Source organism: Peromyscus leucopus, chromosome 11, assembly GCF_004664715.2.
Source record: "Peromyscus leucopus breed LL Stock chromosome 11, UCI_PerLeu_2.1, whole genome shotgun sequence".
NCBI classification, from domain to species: domain Eukaryota; kingdom Metazoa; phylum Chordata; class Mammalia; order Rodentia; family Cricetidae; genus Peromyscus; species Peromyscus leucopus.
In genome coordinates, this window is record NC_051072.1 from 34,023,581 (window position 1) to 34,039,199 (window position 15,619).

Below are 15,619 nucleotides of genomic sequence, written 5' to 3' on the forward strand. Positions count from 1 at the left end.
GACAGGGTCTCTCACTATACTGGATGCTCACCATTTTTTGGAAAGGCTAGATTACCAGAGAACCCTCAGGATCCACTTGTCTCTGCACTGCATCCCCCAGCACCGGAGCTAGAGGCACACACAGCTAGGCTGAGCTTTTCATGTGGGTGCTGAGGACTTGAACTCAGGTCCTAATGCTTGCTCTCTCTCACTCTCTCTCTCTCTCTCTCTCTCTCTCTCTCTCTCTCTCTCTCTCTCTCTCTCTCTCTCTCTCTCTCTCTCTCTCTCTCTCTCTCTCTCTCTCTCTCTGCCTCATAGACTGTTTTTTTAAGACTTTACTTTTTAAAGCAATTTATAACAAAATCATGTGAAATGTAGAGGAATTTCGCATATACCTCCTGTTCTCACACATGCATGGCTTTATCCACCATTGCAACCCCATGATAGAGTGGCACATTTGTCATAAGTGACAGACCTATACTAACAGAACATATCCCCTATGCCATAGTTTACACTGGAGCTCATGGCTGGAATTTCAAGCATTCACACTATGGAGTTGAAAATGTATAATGGCCTGTGTCCATTAATTATGGCAGCGTACCAGATGACTTAACAACCCTAAAAACTTACTGTGATCTTTGTAGTCACATCTTCCTCTCTCCTCTAACCCCTGAGAACTACTGACTCTTTTACTGACATATTTTAATCTAGGAAATTTATTATTGTCATTAATGGCTAAATTATACAACACGTTTCTGTTCAATAATTTACTTGCCTAGCACATTGCTGATAACATGAATTAATTACTGTGTTTAGTTTTTACAGTCATAAATAGTATAATGAAAAGGTTGTGCCCTTTTATAGTTGGAATTTTTTTGGGCCGCCAACCAGCTCCCAAATAAGACACAGAGACTAATTATGAATTAATTATTGATTATGATGAATTATTATTGATTATTATTATTATTAATTATTGATTATGATTAATTATGATTAATTATGAATGCTCAGCCTTCGCTTAGGCTTGTCCCAATAGCCTTTCTAACTTAATTTAACCTGTTTCTATTCATTTACATTTTTGCCTCAGGGCTCTTTACCTTTCTTTCATTCTGCATGTCCTACTTTGCTGCTTCCTCTGTGTCTGCCTGGCTGGCCTCTGGTGTCTCCCCGTCGTCTCACTTTTCTTTCTCCTTTGAGCCTAAATTCCTCCTTCTACTTACTCTCCCTGCCTGGAAGTCCTATCTATACCTCCTCCCTTGCTATTGGCTGTTCAGCTTTTAATTAGACAAATCAATTGCCTTAGGCAGGCAAGGTGAAACATGCAACACATCTTTATGTGGTTAAACAAATATTCTGCAACATCCTCCTTTTCACATATTTCTGTTATCTCTGAGGTTATCAATACAGGTGGGAAATGGCTGGAAAAAGCTATGTCCACTCTGTTCATAGTCTGAAACATGTTATCAAAATCCCTTGAAGGTATAAATTAGTATAAACACTAATAATACATAGCTATAAATACTCATAGAGCTAAATACTAATAATAAATACTAAAATAGATATAAATACTAATATAAATTAGCATAAATAATAATAGGTACAAATACAAATAATGATTATCTGTACCAATTGAGCCTGATAGTGCATGTTTCTGCAGGTCCTTCCTAGCATTGTTATATCTTTTTCTAAAGTTTTAGCATTTGTAACACCCATTTTCTCTCTCTCTCTCTCTCTCTCTCTCTCTCTCTTTCTCCCCATGGACTCTGATCTGAAAGGACTGCAGAACCACCTCCTGCAGTGACATCACCTGTTGGCTGAAAGACCTTCACATGAAATCAGAGTACTTCATCAATGTGACTACCAGAGTCTGGAATGGGACGTTCGCTGCTGTAAGTATCAGCTTTCCCTACTGGGTCTATCAAGGGAGAGCAAGGAAGCATGAAGCTTCATTGTCAAAAATATTCCTCCTTTTTTATGAAATCGTGCCCTGCCTACAGTCGGAAATGCCCAAGCAAGCCAGAGCAGCTGTACTCTAGGTAGTAAGTTCACATCCCTTTCCAGTGCTCACCCTGTCTGGCTTTGCCTCAGAATCATCTGGAGAGCTCATGAAGAGCTCTCTTAGATGCCTCTTAGATGCCACAGCAGCCCATGGCATTTATATGAATGGTACCAAGGATCCCTGTAGCTTGAGTTTTCTCTCCGGGTCCTGCCAAGCCCCGGCAGTCTGACAGCCCACTTGAAAAATAAACACATAGACACTTATATTGCTTATAAACTGTATGGTCATAGCAGGCTTCTTGCTAACTATTCTTATATCTTAAATTAACACATTTCTATTAATCTATAAGTTACCACGTGGCTTGTGGCTTAACTGGTATCTTAATGTGTTGCTTCTCCTCAAGGCGGCTGGCAGTGTCTCTCTGCCTCCGCCTCCACTTCCCAGTATTCTCTTCTCTGCTTGTCCCACCTATACTTCCTGCCTGGCTACTGGCCAATCAGCATTTTATTTATACAGAGTGATATCCACAGCAGATCCCTTTGCTGTCCTTGCCATAGACAGCATCTTCTTGGTCTCCCTCATGATGTCCCCACAGTTCTCTTTCTCTAGTCACACCTGAATCAGGATGCTCATACCTTTGTCCCTCTCCTTGAACTCTCAGCCAAGTGTGTCATTGATCTTAAACCATGAAGAGATGAATCCAGCATGAGGGTCCATCTCCCTCTATTAACAAACAGGCAGACACTCTACTTTCCTGGTTTAATTTCAATTTGATGAGTAAACCCAGACAGCATACAACTCTGAGGCTATCTCCACACCCACGAAAAGGAAAGCGCCAAAACAATTGTGGGTGTTGTTTTCCTACAGAGCAGGCAAGAGTCTACCATAGCACTATTTGAGCAGGGATTGGGTAGCCAGGATTTTAGTGTAAATACAGGTAACACAAGAAGGAGCTGGCCTCAACCTCCTTGACCCTGACTGCTGCAATGGCTAGCTAGTCCCTTTTCCAATGCTGGCACTGAGCATTGACAAACTATCTTAGTTTGGATCTCCCAGGGATCTGTATGGCCCTCACTGGTTCTCCATGAAATCTGGTCCCTCAGTTTTCACCATTTCACAACCATCAATAGTCCCCATTCTCTGAGATGGAGTTCTGGGTTAGATTTGAGATCGTCCTCTTACCTTGGCCCTGGAGTCAACACACAAGCAGTAAGATTGAGAAAAGACATAATATGAAAATAGTGGCAGAAGCTTAGGGAAAGATTACAGAACTGGGGGAGTGAGAAGATTGAGGGGTTGGGATTCCTTTTGAAAATATTGTCTTCTTTTGCCTGTCAGTTGCATTGGCTTTACAGCCTCTGGGACAGTTCTAAGTCCTAAAAGATGATGTATGCTGTTGGAGGCACCACTGTTCTCCCAGCTGCTGCAGCTTGGTACTCAGTGGGTTCCTGGCTCCTTCGATCTGAAGAGCAAATATTTTTGTAACCAACTTTGCCAACTGGGAAGGAAAACTGAGTTCTGCACATCAAAATATTGTTGCTCCAACTCCTCTGTGAAAAGTATTTGGGTTTTCTGGAGTTTGCTTGAAGCTACAATATTTTAACCACCAGGCTTTGTGAAAGTGCCTCTCAACAGGCTCTGAGGCAGCCTTTCCTTTCTGGGTACAAGTTCTTAAGCAGTGGAGAATTTATCCTTTTTCACAATAGTTACACCCTCAGAATTACTGGGTGTCAAGCACAGCACATCTTCCTCCTCCACGAGAGGCCGGCTAACTTACCTTACTTTCATCTATTTTAACAGCCATTCCAGTCCGAGATTCACGTCTCATTTCCTGTATGGGGCTCACGATGTAATTACTTCTTTTTCTGATGCAGTGCACATCAGCTTAATATCTCAAGTATCTCATCACATCCTGATTGCTCAGACTTCCCAAAAGCATTGCCTGCCTTTTGTAAGGAAAACCTTGGCAAATGCTAGCAAGTGTGCTACTTTGCTCTCCTGGGTGTGTGTTGTACACCTTCCTCTACTATTTAATAGTGTAGGATATGGGGTCTGTTTAAGAATAGCCGGCTCTGTGTGGGCAGCTATATGAGCATTTTAAGAACAATTATTTCATCACAAAGTCTACAGGGGCTATAAAGCCTAGAGTTCACTGGACTACCAGTTTTTGTTTAAGTGTGTGTGTGTGTGTGTGTGTATGTGTGTGTGTGTGTCTACATGAGTTCATGTGTACCACATACATACAGGTGCTCTTGGAGGTCAGGAAAGGGAACTGGATCTTCTGTAATTGAAGGTATAGGTGGGAACTGAGCTGGAGTCCTCTGCAGGAGTAGTGAGAGCTCTTAACCACTGAGCCATTTACACACACACACACACACACACACACACACACACACACACACACACACACACACAAATTCTCTTAATGTTTCACCTATAATATATGTTTAAAAGATCAACATTTAGAGTTAACATATGATGCAATTTTCCATCTTGAGAAAATTAAGAATAACCAGAGACTGGGACAGCAGAAAGGAAACAAATTGCTCACTTTTTGGAAATATATTCTCTCTTGCTGGCTCCTGGATATAGTCTAGCAAGTTACTTTGCAAAGATGTTGAATCGTGTGCCCTAGTAACCAGGACAGTGGAGTCCTAATAGCCAGAGCACATGAAGACAGGTCTAAAATCTGAGTGTTAGTTCTATCACACCTAATTATCAGGCCCACAATTTGTGTTGTATAGCAAACACTAGCAGCAAGACATTGGCATCATTACACTCCCATTGGGCAGACTCTTTTTTTCATAAACAAATTGATAATGTCATGTAAGCTTGCTGTATAACCTTACTTAGAGCATCAGTATAATGTATGTCCTTATCCATCCACCCCAGTCAGTATCATCTGATAGAGACACTTAGGACATATGGAATCATTCCTAATGTGATTAACATGTAAGAAGGCTCAAAGTTTCTGCAGCTATCATGTATAATCAAGTTCAGGTATATTTTAGATAGTAATACTTTATACAATAGAAGAAACTCAAACGCTGGTGTCCTGTCCCATAACGTGCCTTGTTCAGGTATGAGTGAAAGAATATTATGTGTAATTTTCTTTCATGTATCAAGCTTCATTAAATTTAAGAAAAATCTCAGTGACAACCTTTTCTTTTTAAAAACAGGCCTTATGAGCCTTCTGTTTGAATCATTCTCAAATTTGAATGATGTCAGGAGGTGTTTCCAAGGCTCCCATCTGGGTGCCGCCCTGAGATTTGGTCTAATTTGCAGCAGCAGGCTCCAATCACTGCCCATTTCAAAGGCTGCTCAGCAACTTCGGATGGGCAGGCTTAGTCCACATGGCGAGTTGAAGCACGCAAGGGATGAATCTTCAGAACCGCGTTTTCTTCTTGTGACTTTCTGCCAGGAACTAACCAACCTCCAATGTGCCAGGCTTTCTGTGCTTACTGCTGCAAGGATGACATGCTTTTGTTCTATGTTCCAGTCGACTTTCCAGACCGTGCAACTGACAGCAGCAGCAGAAATTGATACACACAACCCTGAGTTGTACGTGATTGAGGAAAACGCTGTCACGGTGAGTGTGCTGCATCCCTCCCTGGGACAGACATTCTAGCATGTAAAACACAGAACAGCCGTTCTCACCTCTGACCATCCAGAAGGCTCTTACCAAAATACTGAAGGCCTGGGCTTCAGGTGGTGGAGATGTGGTCAAGGTGGCTGTGGCGCAGAGTCCGGTGACACATTTGCCTTCCTCTTTGCTGCACGCCCCCCCCCCCCCCCCCCCCCCCCATGCTGCAAAGTTGGCTTTCTAGAAGTGAAGATCCACCAGAAAAAGGTACAAACAGAGGGGCTCTGTTGTGTTTGGGACACCATGGTGACAGTTCACGCCTCAAGCCTTATCACCACCTCTTCCTGTGCTGGGAGAAACCGTCAGACTCTGAGGCATTAAGACCTAAGTTATACTGGCTTAAATCATGACTTAGAACCAGGGCATTGTAAGTGTATGTAAATCAGGCATTTATTACCCTTTTTTTTTTAAGTACTTCTTATAACCAGGCACTATGACATGTCCATTCATGGCCTTACAGTCTAAAGACCTACAAATGTAACCTTCATTCAAAAGGGAGAGTACTATGGAGACTTGTCCTTTTACAGAAGACAAAGGCTGTCTGTTCTTGGGGCTGGCAGAGGCGACTTTCCTTAGCAGTGATCCTCTGGTTAGCACATGCCATTTTTAGATACAGCAGGATTTCCATGCCCGACGAATCTGCTGGCAGAGCCCCGAGCATTTTCCTCCCAAAGCTTTTGTTAAAGAACTGGAGGTCGGTTCACAACTCTGCCCCCAAGGCCAGCTGGTCCGTTGGCCCCTGTCCAGTGCTCCAGCCTACAGATCGGTTAAAAAGCCAAGGGCCCCATGAACTCTGGGCCTCTCTCAATGCCTGCCTTGAGTTCACAACACTGCTGTCCCACTCTTGTCCCAGGAAAAATGATTCCACACAATAGAGGCTGCTTTTCTGCCTCTGCTTTGGGAACCTCAGTGAAAGCCCACACCCTCTCTGTAGAGGCTGGCAGCATGGAAACCCAGAAACAGAGCCAAAGCGAAGTGTAGGCTCCAAAGTCAAACTGCTATGAACCTAAGTGAAGAGGGAAAGCAATAGAGACTGTTCTCAAAGCTCGTGTTCGAAAAATGCAGCATTTTGGGCAATATGTAAACTCTGCTAAAGTCTTTCTTGAAAGCAGCCCTTGAAGATATTATTAATTGAAGATTCAAAGTTTCATTTTCATGAATCCACCAGATTTTTCTTTTCTTGGTTTTTCTCTGAGCAGTACTAATTAATAGCAGAAACTGACTTCTATTTGTGTCTGTGAAATTAATCTGTAATCCAAACAATAGTCTGGATGACCTTTTGAGGAATACTTGGAACCCAAATAATACATTGGCACACAACTATATGAAGGCTCATTTCAAAATCAGGTACATGAAGAAGTATTGTACTCAAGGGTACAGGGCGATCCAAGCACCAGGTTAGTGGGCTCTGGAATACAGCCTTAGTAGCTCACTACTACACAGAAGAGAACTGCACGAATTTATACCAATTTCATCCAGAACACTTTAGCTTTTCAATACAAACGAGGAAGAAACATAGTCACAGAGCTCTCTTCCTATGTCTCCTACCATAAAAAGCAGGTTGCCAGGTGGTGGTGATGATGGCACACGCCTTTAATCCCAGCACCAGGGAAGCAGAGGCAGGCCAATCTCTGAGTTCTGAGTCTGAGGCCAGCCTGGTCTACAGAGCGAGGTCCAGGATGGCCACAGTTACACAAAGAAACCCTGCCTCAAAAAACAAAACAAAACCAGAAAAACAAACAAACAAACAAAAAAGGCATCTCCTTTGTCAGGACAGTTTCATATGGTATCAAGTAAATAAATTGTTTTACTAACTCTAAGAACATTTTGCGGTGACTTCTTTTCTCAACCAAGAAAAGGGATATGAAGTGTCACTGTTCAAAGCCCCCGAGGATGCCACTCCACCCCACTGCCACAGTCCTCATGGGACATGGGCATAAGGTCATGACCAAGGGCAATGTCATCACTGAAAATGTCAACCGCACCCCTGAGATCTCCTATCGATTCTACTTTCCCAGTGTTTTATATCAAACGTGAATGGTATTGAAATCAGGACTTTAAAAGCTGAGGCAACGTTATTGAATGAGGGGTTGGATGAGGCTATGCTGCCCCCGCCCCGTTCCAAGGATACTTTGGTCTCGTCTGATCACACACACACACACACACACACACACACACACACACACACACACACGCACACGCACACGCTGCAATGTAGGCTGGAAACTGAAGTGCCTACTTTAAACAACAAACGCTACTGATGCCTTCAGCTCAGCATAACCATAGGACAGCAATACAGCTGAGAAAGAAGAAATAAAAAGGCTGTGCATTACCCGAGTTTCCAAGTTGTCTCTGCAGTGTGTTTTGCACGATGCTTAGGGGACAGATGCCCTTATGACAAGTCACAGCCCCCTCCTCTGGAACTGTGGGTCGTATTTATAAATTATTGAATTGTGTTAGGCCATCTTACTTCTCCGCTAAATAGACAACTCAGTTGTGTGCACGTATTCATTCACAGATTCCCCTCATGATAATGAAACCCACCGAGAAAGCCGAAGTACCAACAGGGGTTATAGTAGGAAGCATAATTGCCGGAATCCTCCTGCTGGCGGCTCTGGTTGCAGGTTTGTGGAAGGTAAGAGAACCATGAATGGCGGAAATGTGGTACTCCCAAAGGCCCCTGTTGTGAATGGCATGGTACCTCTTGCCATCGAGAAAAGAAATGCAAGGCTGTTTGTATTTTCTTACTCAAGTCTTTGAAAAGCCAGTAAGGACTTGTTTTTGTTTTAACCTCCCTATCACCCTGAACATTTTGTTCAGTTTCAAACGGATATGACAGATATTCAATTCCACACAATGCAACTTAACTCCCTGCACGTAAAGTTCCTCAACGTACAGGCGCTAAGACATTAGTCAGCAGCCTGTGCACCAGTCACCCCAAACCTCCAGGCAGCCCAGAGGGGCTGCAGGAAAGTGGGCAACGGAGCAGGTCAAGGGCACGTGCTGAGTAAGCCACGGGTGGTAATGCCATTCTTTTCATGGTTGGTATTTTCCGGGCACAGTGTGGTGTGGGCTGCGTGGGATTCGGGTAATGATCAAATCAAGGTAACTGGAGTCACAGTGTGGTAACAGGTTATGTCGTCACCTTACAGCTTGGCTTCTTCAAAAGACAATACAAAAAAATGAGCCAAAATCCAGATGAGATGGACGAGACCACAGACCTCAACAGCTAAACCTCCCCCACCCCATGGACACCACGGCATGGCGGCTGGTGACATCCCAGCTAGAGTTCACTGTGTGGTGAATGGATTTCTTTTACAGTCCAGTTTTTAAATAATTCACTGGGCAAACTAGCCTGATAATTTCAGAGTAACTGCTGGTCAGTTGAGAATGAAGACATTATGGGTCGGGGTTAGGGCTACAAAGATCACACATTATACAGAAAGGAAAAGTACTCTTTAAACTGGCTAGTCCAATGTTTACATGCTAACATTTACTGTGTCAGGAAGGTGGGGTGCGTCTACACGTGACAAGCCTTCAAAAAAATTTTCAGATTTGAGGGTGGGAAAGTGCATGGGGAATGCTCTTTTTAATTTGATTAACAATATCGATAAAAGTGGAAAGCACCTGGTATGTATATAATACATAACACATATTATATATGTTATATGTAATCAATATAGCATATATAAGAATGTATTACATATATATAACTGTGACATAAATTATATTGTAGATACTATGTATATTATACTGAGTCCTTCCACATACATAATAACTATATTACTATAATGAATATGAATGTTTGTTGAAAAGAGAGAAAACCAGCATAGATTGCTTTTTCAATGTATGCTGCTCATCCAAGGTTGCTAGAGAGGATACTTTTAGGTGACCATCTTATTTATAAACTAGGTTTTAAAAAAAAAAGTCCTGCTATTGCAGGATGGTAATCTCAGCTGCTCAGGAAGTTGAGGCAGCAGTCCGAGGTCTCCTTGAGTTGTACAGTGAGCTCAAGGCTACCCTGGACAACTTAAGGAGACCCTGTCTAAAAGCAAAAGGTAAAATGATGCTGGGGCTTAGCTTAATCGTAGAGTGCTTGCTTGGCAGGATCTTTAAAAAAAAGCAGATAACATTTGTTGCTTTCTTTCAGGCCCTGACTGCCTCTTCTGAGTCCTATCTTACTATAAACATGCTTGAATAACCAAGAAAAACATTATATGTACATAATAAGTATATGTACATATAATATTTGCAGATAAATATGCCACCTATTAAAGAAACCCCCACAAACGTTATGCTGGGGCAGGGACAGTTTTTAAAAGTCAAGGTACCAAAATTTACTAGTAACCTATACTATAACAAATTTATAGTAGAACTGTCTGCTGGCGCCATCCCTTGCGAAAGGAAAGGAGGAGGGGCATTCCCTTTAGGAATAGCAAGAGCTCTCTTTCAGTTGGTTAGATAACTGGGAGGAACCTAGAGATGAACAATTTCTTTTGCTAACTGCCTCTCCCCTTCCCTGCTGCCCTTAATGACAGAAGCCCCCGGTCGCCTGCCTTTTCTCTCTAGTAGTTATCCACTCTATCTCCCACACCGTGAATGCCAACCCGCCCCCACACACTACCCCAAGTGGTGGGGTGAGAAAGTCCCCTGTCTAGTGCACACACCTGTGTGATCACCGTTATACACTAACTTTAGGGGGCTATTTACATTTGCTGACACACAACTAAGAAAACGACGCCTGCATGTGTAGCTGTCGCAGTTACAAAAGAGGTGAATGGAACAGCTCAGGGATTTGCAGGCTGGGGGAGCAGCAGAAACCGCTAACGTAGCAGGGGCACCCATTGTCCTTGACTGGGGCAGGCAACACTGAAACTCTTACTAGGTAGGGCTGATAGAAAGCCCAGTGGCCCCCATTTTGACAAGCACCCAGTGGTTGCGAGGTGAACAGACTGCACCCCAGGGAGTTGTACGCCCTTTCCACCCTCTGCACCTTATTTCTGAGCCTATACATTCTCCAGAAGAGAGCTGGAAGAAAGGGGTTCAGGAACAACAGGGGAGGCCACTCTGTCACACACTGTATGCGCCAATCTTTGGCCCGGTCCTTAATCTCCAGGAACTTCATTGTTCTCATTATGAAAGGGGAAGTCAGGGTTAGGGCTGCTCAGTAGCAACTCATTCTGAAAAGTCAACTGCAAGGATTTCCTACTATACAACCTCCGAGAACGGGACCTAGAGAGCTCAGAGGAAAACCAGCTCGCCTGTGTGTGTACGGAAGGCCTGGCCCCTGAGTGGCTGTCCAGAGCTAAGTGGACTATTGATTGACTTACTTTATCCTTGATAAAGCCAAACAAACAGAGGGGAAAAAATATTAGCTGTAAATGTCAGGGAGGCACAGCAAAAACAGCTTGGTACTCTCTTAGTTACAAGATCGAGAGTCCAGTTCTTCTAAGAGCTGTGTGGAATCATTGTGTCATTCGAACCAAAATTTTATTTTAGAGTGGAGAAACCAGTCATTAGGTTGACAGAGAATACTTCACACACCATGTTAATCTACTGCATGCGCGCGCGCACGCGCGCGCACACACACACACACACACACACACACACACACACACAGTTTTCTAGTGTGCTTTACTAGTACCCATAGCACACAGTTCCTTTATTTAACAGCCTCCCTCTCCTTCTGTAGGTAGTAAATAGGGTTATATACACATAGAACTTGTGACCTTTGACTAGCCTTGGCTTGGGTGATCAGCTTTGATTAGTTTTTAAGGGGTAGGGCTGGGTTACAACCAAGATTTAGACACAGTCTCTAAAGCATTTCTCACACAAGCCCCAGGGTCTATGACATTAGCAATACTGTAATTTTGGAGCAGGTAGTTTTAGGAGGGGAGGGCCTGTCTTGTTCCTTACTGGGTTTTAAGCAGCATCCGTGGCCTCTACCTCCTCAAGGACAAATTGCGTCTTCCGCCATGGTCAGGACAATAACAGATGTCCCCAGTTGAGCCCCACACCCAGTCTTTACTAAACGACTCCTGTATTTTTCAAGAACTTTTAAGCAAAGATGAGTTCTCTCAAGAAATTATTGGGGCAGGTAGGCAGTGTTTGAAAGGAAGTTACATGGTCCATTCAACCCTGCCTTTGCTTCAAAAGTATGCATAGGACTCAAAAGATGTCAGGTTAAAATTTCCATTTCATAAATGGTACATCATAAAATGTGATCTTAAACACCTGAGTTGCTTCCTGTGTGGTCATCACACAGCTCTGTAAACAGCAGGAGGGCAAAATAGTGTAATAAAGAAACTGAACACATTTCAAGTTATGTACCACTCATCTTAGCAGCAAACTATGAACGCCTAGCTGGACAGACATTTTCATAACTGGCAGTGTTACTTTCATAAAACAGTGCAACTTGCCTTTTAACTGTGAAGACGAAAGACAACTACAGCCAATTTATGGTAGTCACACAAGTGATTATTCTAAATTATAAATAATAATGCTACACTGTATCGATCCTGATACACAGCTGTAACCTAACATGTGAAAGCCTCAAGATTCCATTCATCAGAAGGCAGGATACTCAGGAGAGTTTCGTCATCCTTACACACAGAACAAGTCTATACACAGCCTCCTAGAACTATGCCCTTCATGTACATTCAGGAAGGTTCGTTCCCATTAACATGACAGAGTAAACATCCAGTTAAAAGATAAACATGGGGGTGAATTGGGGAGTAATATATTTACTACTTTGAATTTTAAAGTATAAAGATGTAATCATTGTGTAAATATATAGATTATATTGTTTGTACTTGATTTTGGCAAAGGAAGCCAAATGTAAATGTATATATTGCACAGCTATATTAGAATTATCTATTTTTAAAAGAGGAGATTGTCTTATTTCCTTCACGCATGATAGGTAATCTGGTTAAGATGTAACGTTTGCAGGTTTTAATTAAATGTTTTGTCTTTTTTCTCTCCACCAAAAGTAAATAAGATGAATGTATTTGTTTGTACACCAACTTGGTGAATTTATTTGATTTCTTAGGAACAATCAAATTGTAGTAATTGACACAAATAAAAGCCTTTCTGGTATCAAAGCATGAGAACCAGACTGGAAAGTTGTATTTACTTGTAAATTGTTCTTTTCATACCCTGTCGTTAAACGTCATTAAAACTGTTTTGAAGGTGAGCTACTTGACTTGGGTTTTTATTGCAAAGTTACACATGTCAACATGTCTTAGGGACCCCTTTTGCTTCCGAACACACTCAAGATGTGTTCTGAAGACCCGGGCTGTCAGTAACATAAGTTTCTGGTCTGGTAGAAACTCAAAGCAGCTGATGTGCTACCATGTGCAAAGGATAGCTAAAACATTTGAATATTAAGGAAGAGGTGACTTAAATGTCCAAAACAATTACCCACACTGAAATGAACACACTGAAGCACTGAAGCTACACAGACTTGAGTTTGCAGAGTGCCATTGCGATATGCATGGCAGTCCACTGCAAGGTGTGGGCAGAATGTGACTGCGTTGCCGCCATCTGTAACTACGTTAAAACATCTCCCACTCAGGTATGAGGTAAAGGCCAGGCAGAATGTGACTGTGTTGCCATCTGTATCAACGTTAAACATCTCCCACTTAGGTATCAGGCATTCCTACCTGTGAATTCTCATCCCAAATGTACAGCTTTCTATAGAAAAACGAGTCCACGTGCTTAAAATACAATGCTGGGGGGAAGAACTTTTTGTTGTTATTGTTTTGTTTTTAGTTTTCTGTTTTATTTTTCTTTACAGAAAGACCTATATTATTTTATTTAAAAAAATTTCGCCGGGCAGTGATAGCGCACACCTTTAATCCCAGCACTCGGGAGGCAGAGGCAGATGGAGCTCTGTGAGTTCGAGGCCAGCCTGGTCTACAAAGTGAGTTCTAGGAAAGGCACAAAACTACACAGAGAAACCCTGTCTCAAAAAACCAAAATAAATAAAAAATAAATAAATAAATAAAAATAAATAAATAAATAAATAAATAAAAATAAATTTAGACAACATATTCCAACCACACTCTTCTTTCCCCTCACTTAATTCTTCCCAGACCCTCCCACCTAACTTTTTTTCCCTCTTCTCTCTCTCTCTTGCCCCTCAAAAAAACAAAACAAAACAAAACAAAACAAACAAACAAAAAAAAAAAAACCCACGCAAAATAAAACAAAAAAAAATAGCACAAAAAAGCATGAATCCATTTTGTGTTGGCCAACTACTCCTGGGCCCAGGGTCTGCCCTGGAGTGTGGCTGATATGACAAGTGACACTCGATTAGTTTTCCATTTCCCAGCAGGTACCAATGGCAAATGATTGATCAGAGTGGCACTTTATGCCACTTCCCCTTCTCAGCGCTGACATCTGAAACCTGCACTAAAGCTATCATCTTGTCCCATACAGGTAACTGTATACTAATTTTTTTATTGACTCACTTTTAAAAGGTAATTGATTCCTTTTCCTGTTCCATATTAGTATTAAAAACTACAAACACAATTTCTCTAGAAGTCTGTCCCTTCCCCTATGGTAACCTTTCATTTTTAAGTAAGATACTAATTAAAGATCAAACATTAGTCACACTTTAAGGAGCTCTCTGGCCTGACAGAATGGCTACACTAAACTCAACTCTAGTCAGTATAAAATGTGATTTAAGGCCGTCACAATTATAGGCCTGGATCTACTGCCCTCTGCTGGATGGTTCAGCTAATTACAACACACAGTGACTAGACTAGCTCCACTTGCCTACCAGTCCCTCTAACCAGATGCCTTTTCACATCTGTGTGTAGCACAACTTACATGTCAGGTGTGTTTAATTTGAGACCCAGTATGTGAAACCAACAGCACCAGTACTCACTCAACAAATACTTGAGTGAACACTACAAGCTCATGTACTTTGGTGACACAGAGTTGTGTAGCTAAACTACTGAATGTAGTACTTCAGGCAGCATCAATACCATAACAAAACACAAGCACAGGAAACAGACTACTTTAAGCAGAGTAGTCTATGGAGGCTCTCTGTGCAAATAACATCCAGAGACTGGAACAAAGTAAAGCAGCAGCATCCATAAATCTCAGAAGGAAGAATAATCTAGAAGCAGGAATAGCTTGTCCACACCAGCCACAGCAAAGCAGCAAGCCTGAAGCAGGATGGGAGGTGGGGAGGAAGGCAACTTTGTTGGATTGCAGAGGTGAGAACTCAGGGCTTTGGGATCCGAGCACTGGTGAGAAGGCTCATTACTAGAAAAATGGATGAGTTAGGCTGGAAATGACAGAGAGGGAACATGACTGGTAGGTGATGGCTATAGTTCACAAGGCCTGGACCAGGAAGGGAAGTAAAGAAACAGGATTCAAGACTCACCCAGGAATCCTATTAGTCAAGACGTTCGTACTCAGAAAGTCAAAACCAAGATCCAAACAACTGCTTTTTAACCACTGTCTTGAAACGTTCTGAAGACATACTGTGATTCTACAGATCATATCCAAAAGATAAAAATCTAGAGGCTACATCAATGGCTGAGCATCTATTACTTCCATGTGATGATAAGACCCTTTCCATTCTCTACCCATTCAAAGGCAGTTGAAACACAAACGTACCATGATTATCGATTGTGCTTTGTAAGGGAACTCACCTCATGCCATTACAGTCCAAAGCAAACAATCTACTAATGGCTGCTGCTTGTTTTTAAGACTACTCTTCCACTTCAACAGCCAGCTGGCAATGGCTACATATTGGGGTGATGTCAACCTTTGATCACTCAACAACCAATTAACTCTGCCACTCCTAGGTGGGGACTAACGAAGCTCCCAGTGTCCTGAACTACAAACTTTCAAGGATGCTCCATTCTGGTTCTTCCAGCACATCCCAAATCTAATCCTCCATTTTCATGCTGGAGACTTAGTAGCACAGTATCCAGGTCCCACACAGCATCAAGCCTAGTTACTGAAGGCATGATTCTTTAAAG

At 42.3% G+C, this 15,619-nt stretch overlaps 1 protein-coding gene across 1 annotated transcript in view; it reads left to right on the plus strand.

Moving 5' to 3' along the window:
- The window catches only part of Itga2 (integrin subunit alpha 2), a 101,170-nt gene extending 88,357 nt beyond the window's left edge, over nt 1-12,813 (plus strand). The window contains 4 exon segments of the mRNA XM_037209430.1: nt 1,755-1,868; nt 5,478-5,567; nt 8,140-8,256; nt 8,774-12,813. Of these exon segments, the coding sequence (XP_037065325.1) occupies nt 1,755-1,868; nt 5,478-5,567; nt 8,140-8,256; nt 8,774-8,854 (402 nt within the window). The 3' untranslated portion in view covers nt 8,855-12,813.
- Nucleotides 12,814-15,619: the final 2,806 nt, after the last annotated feature.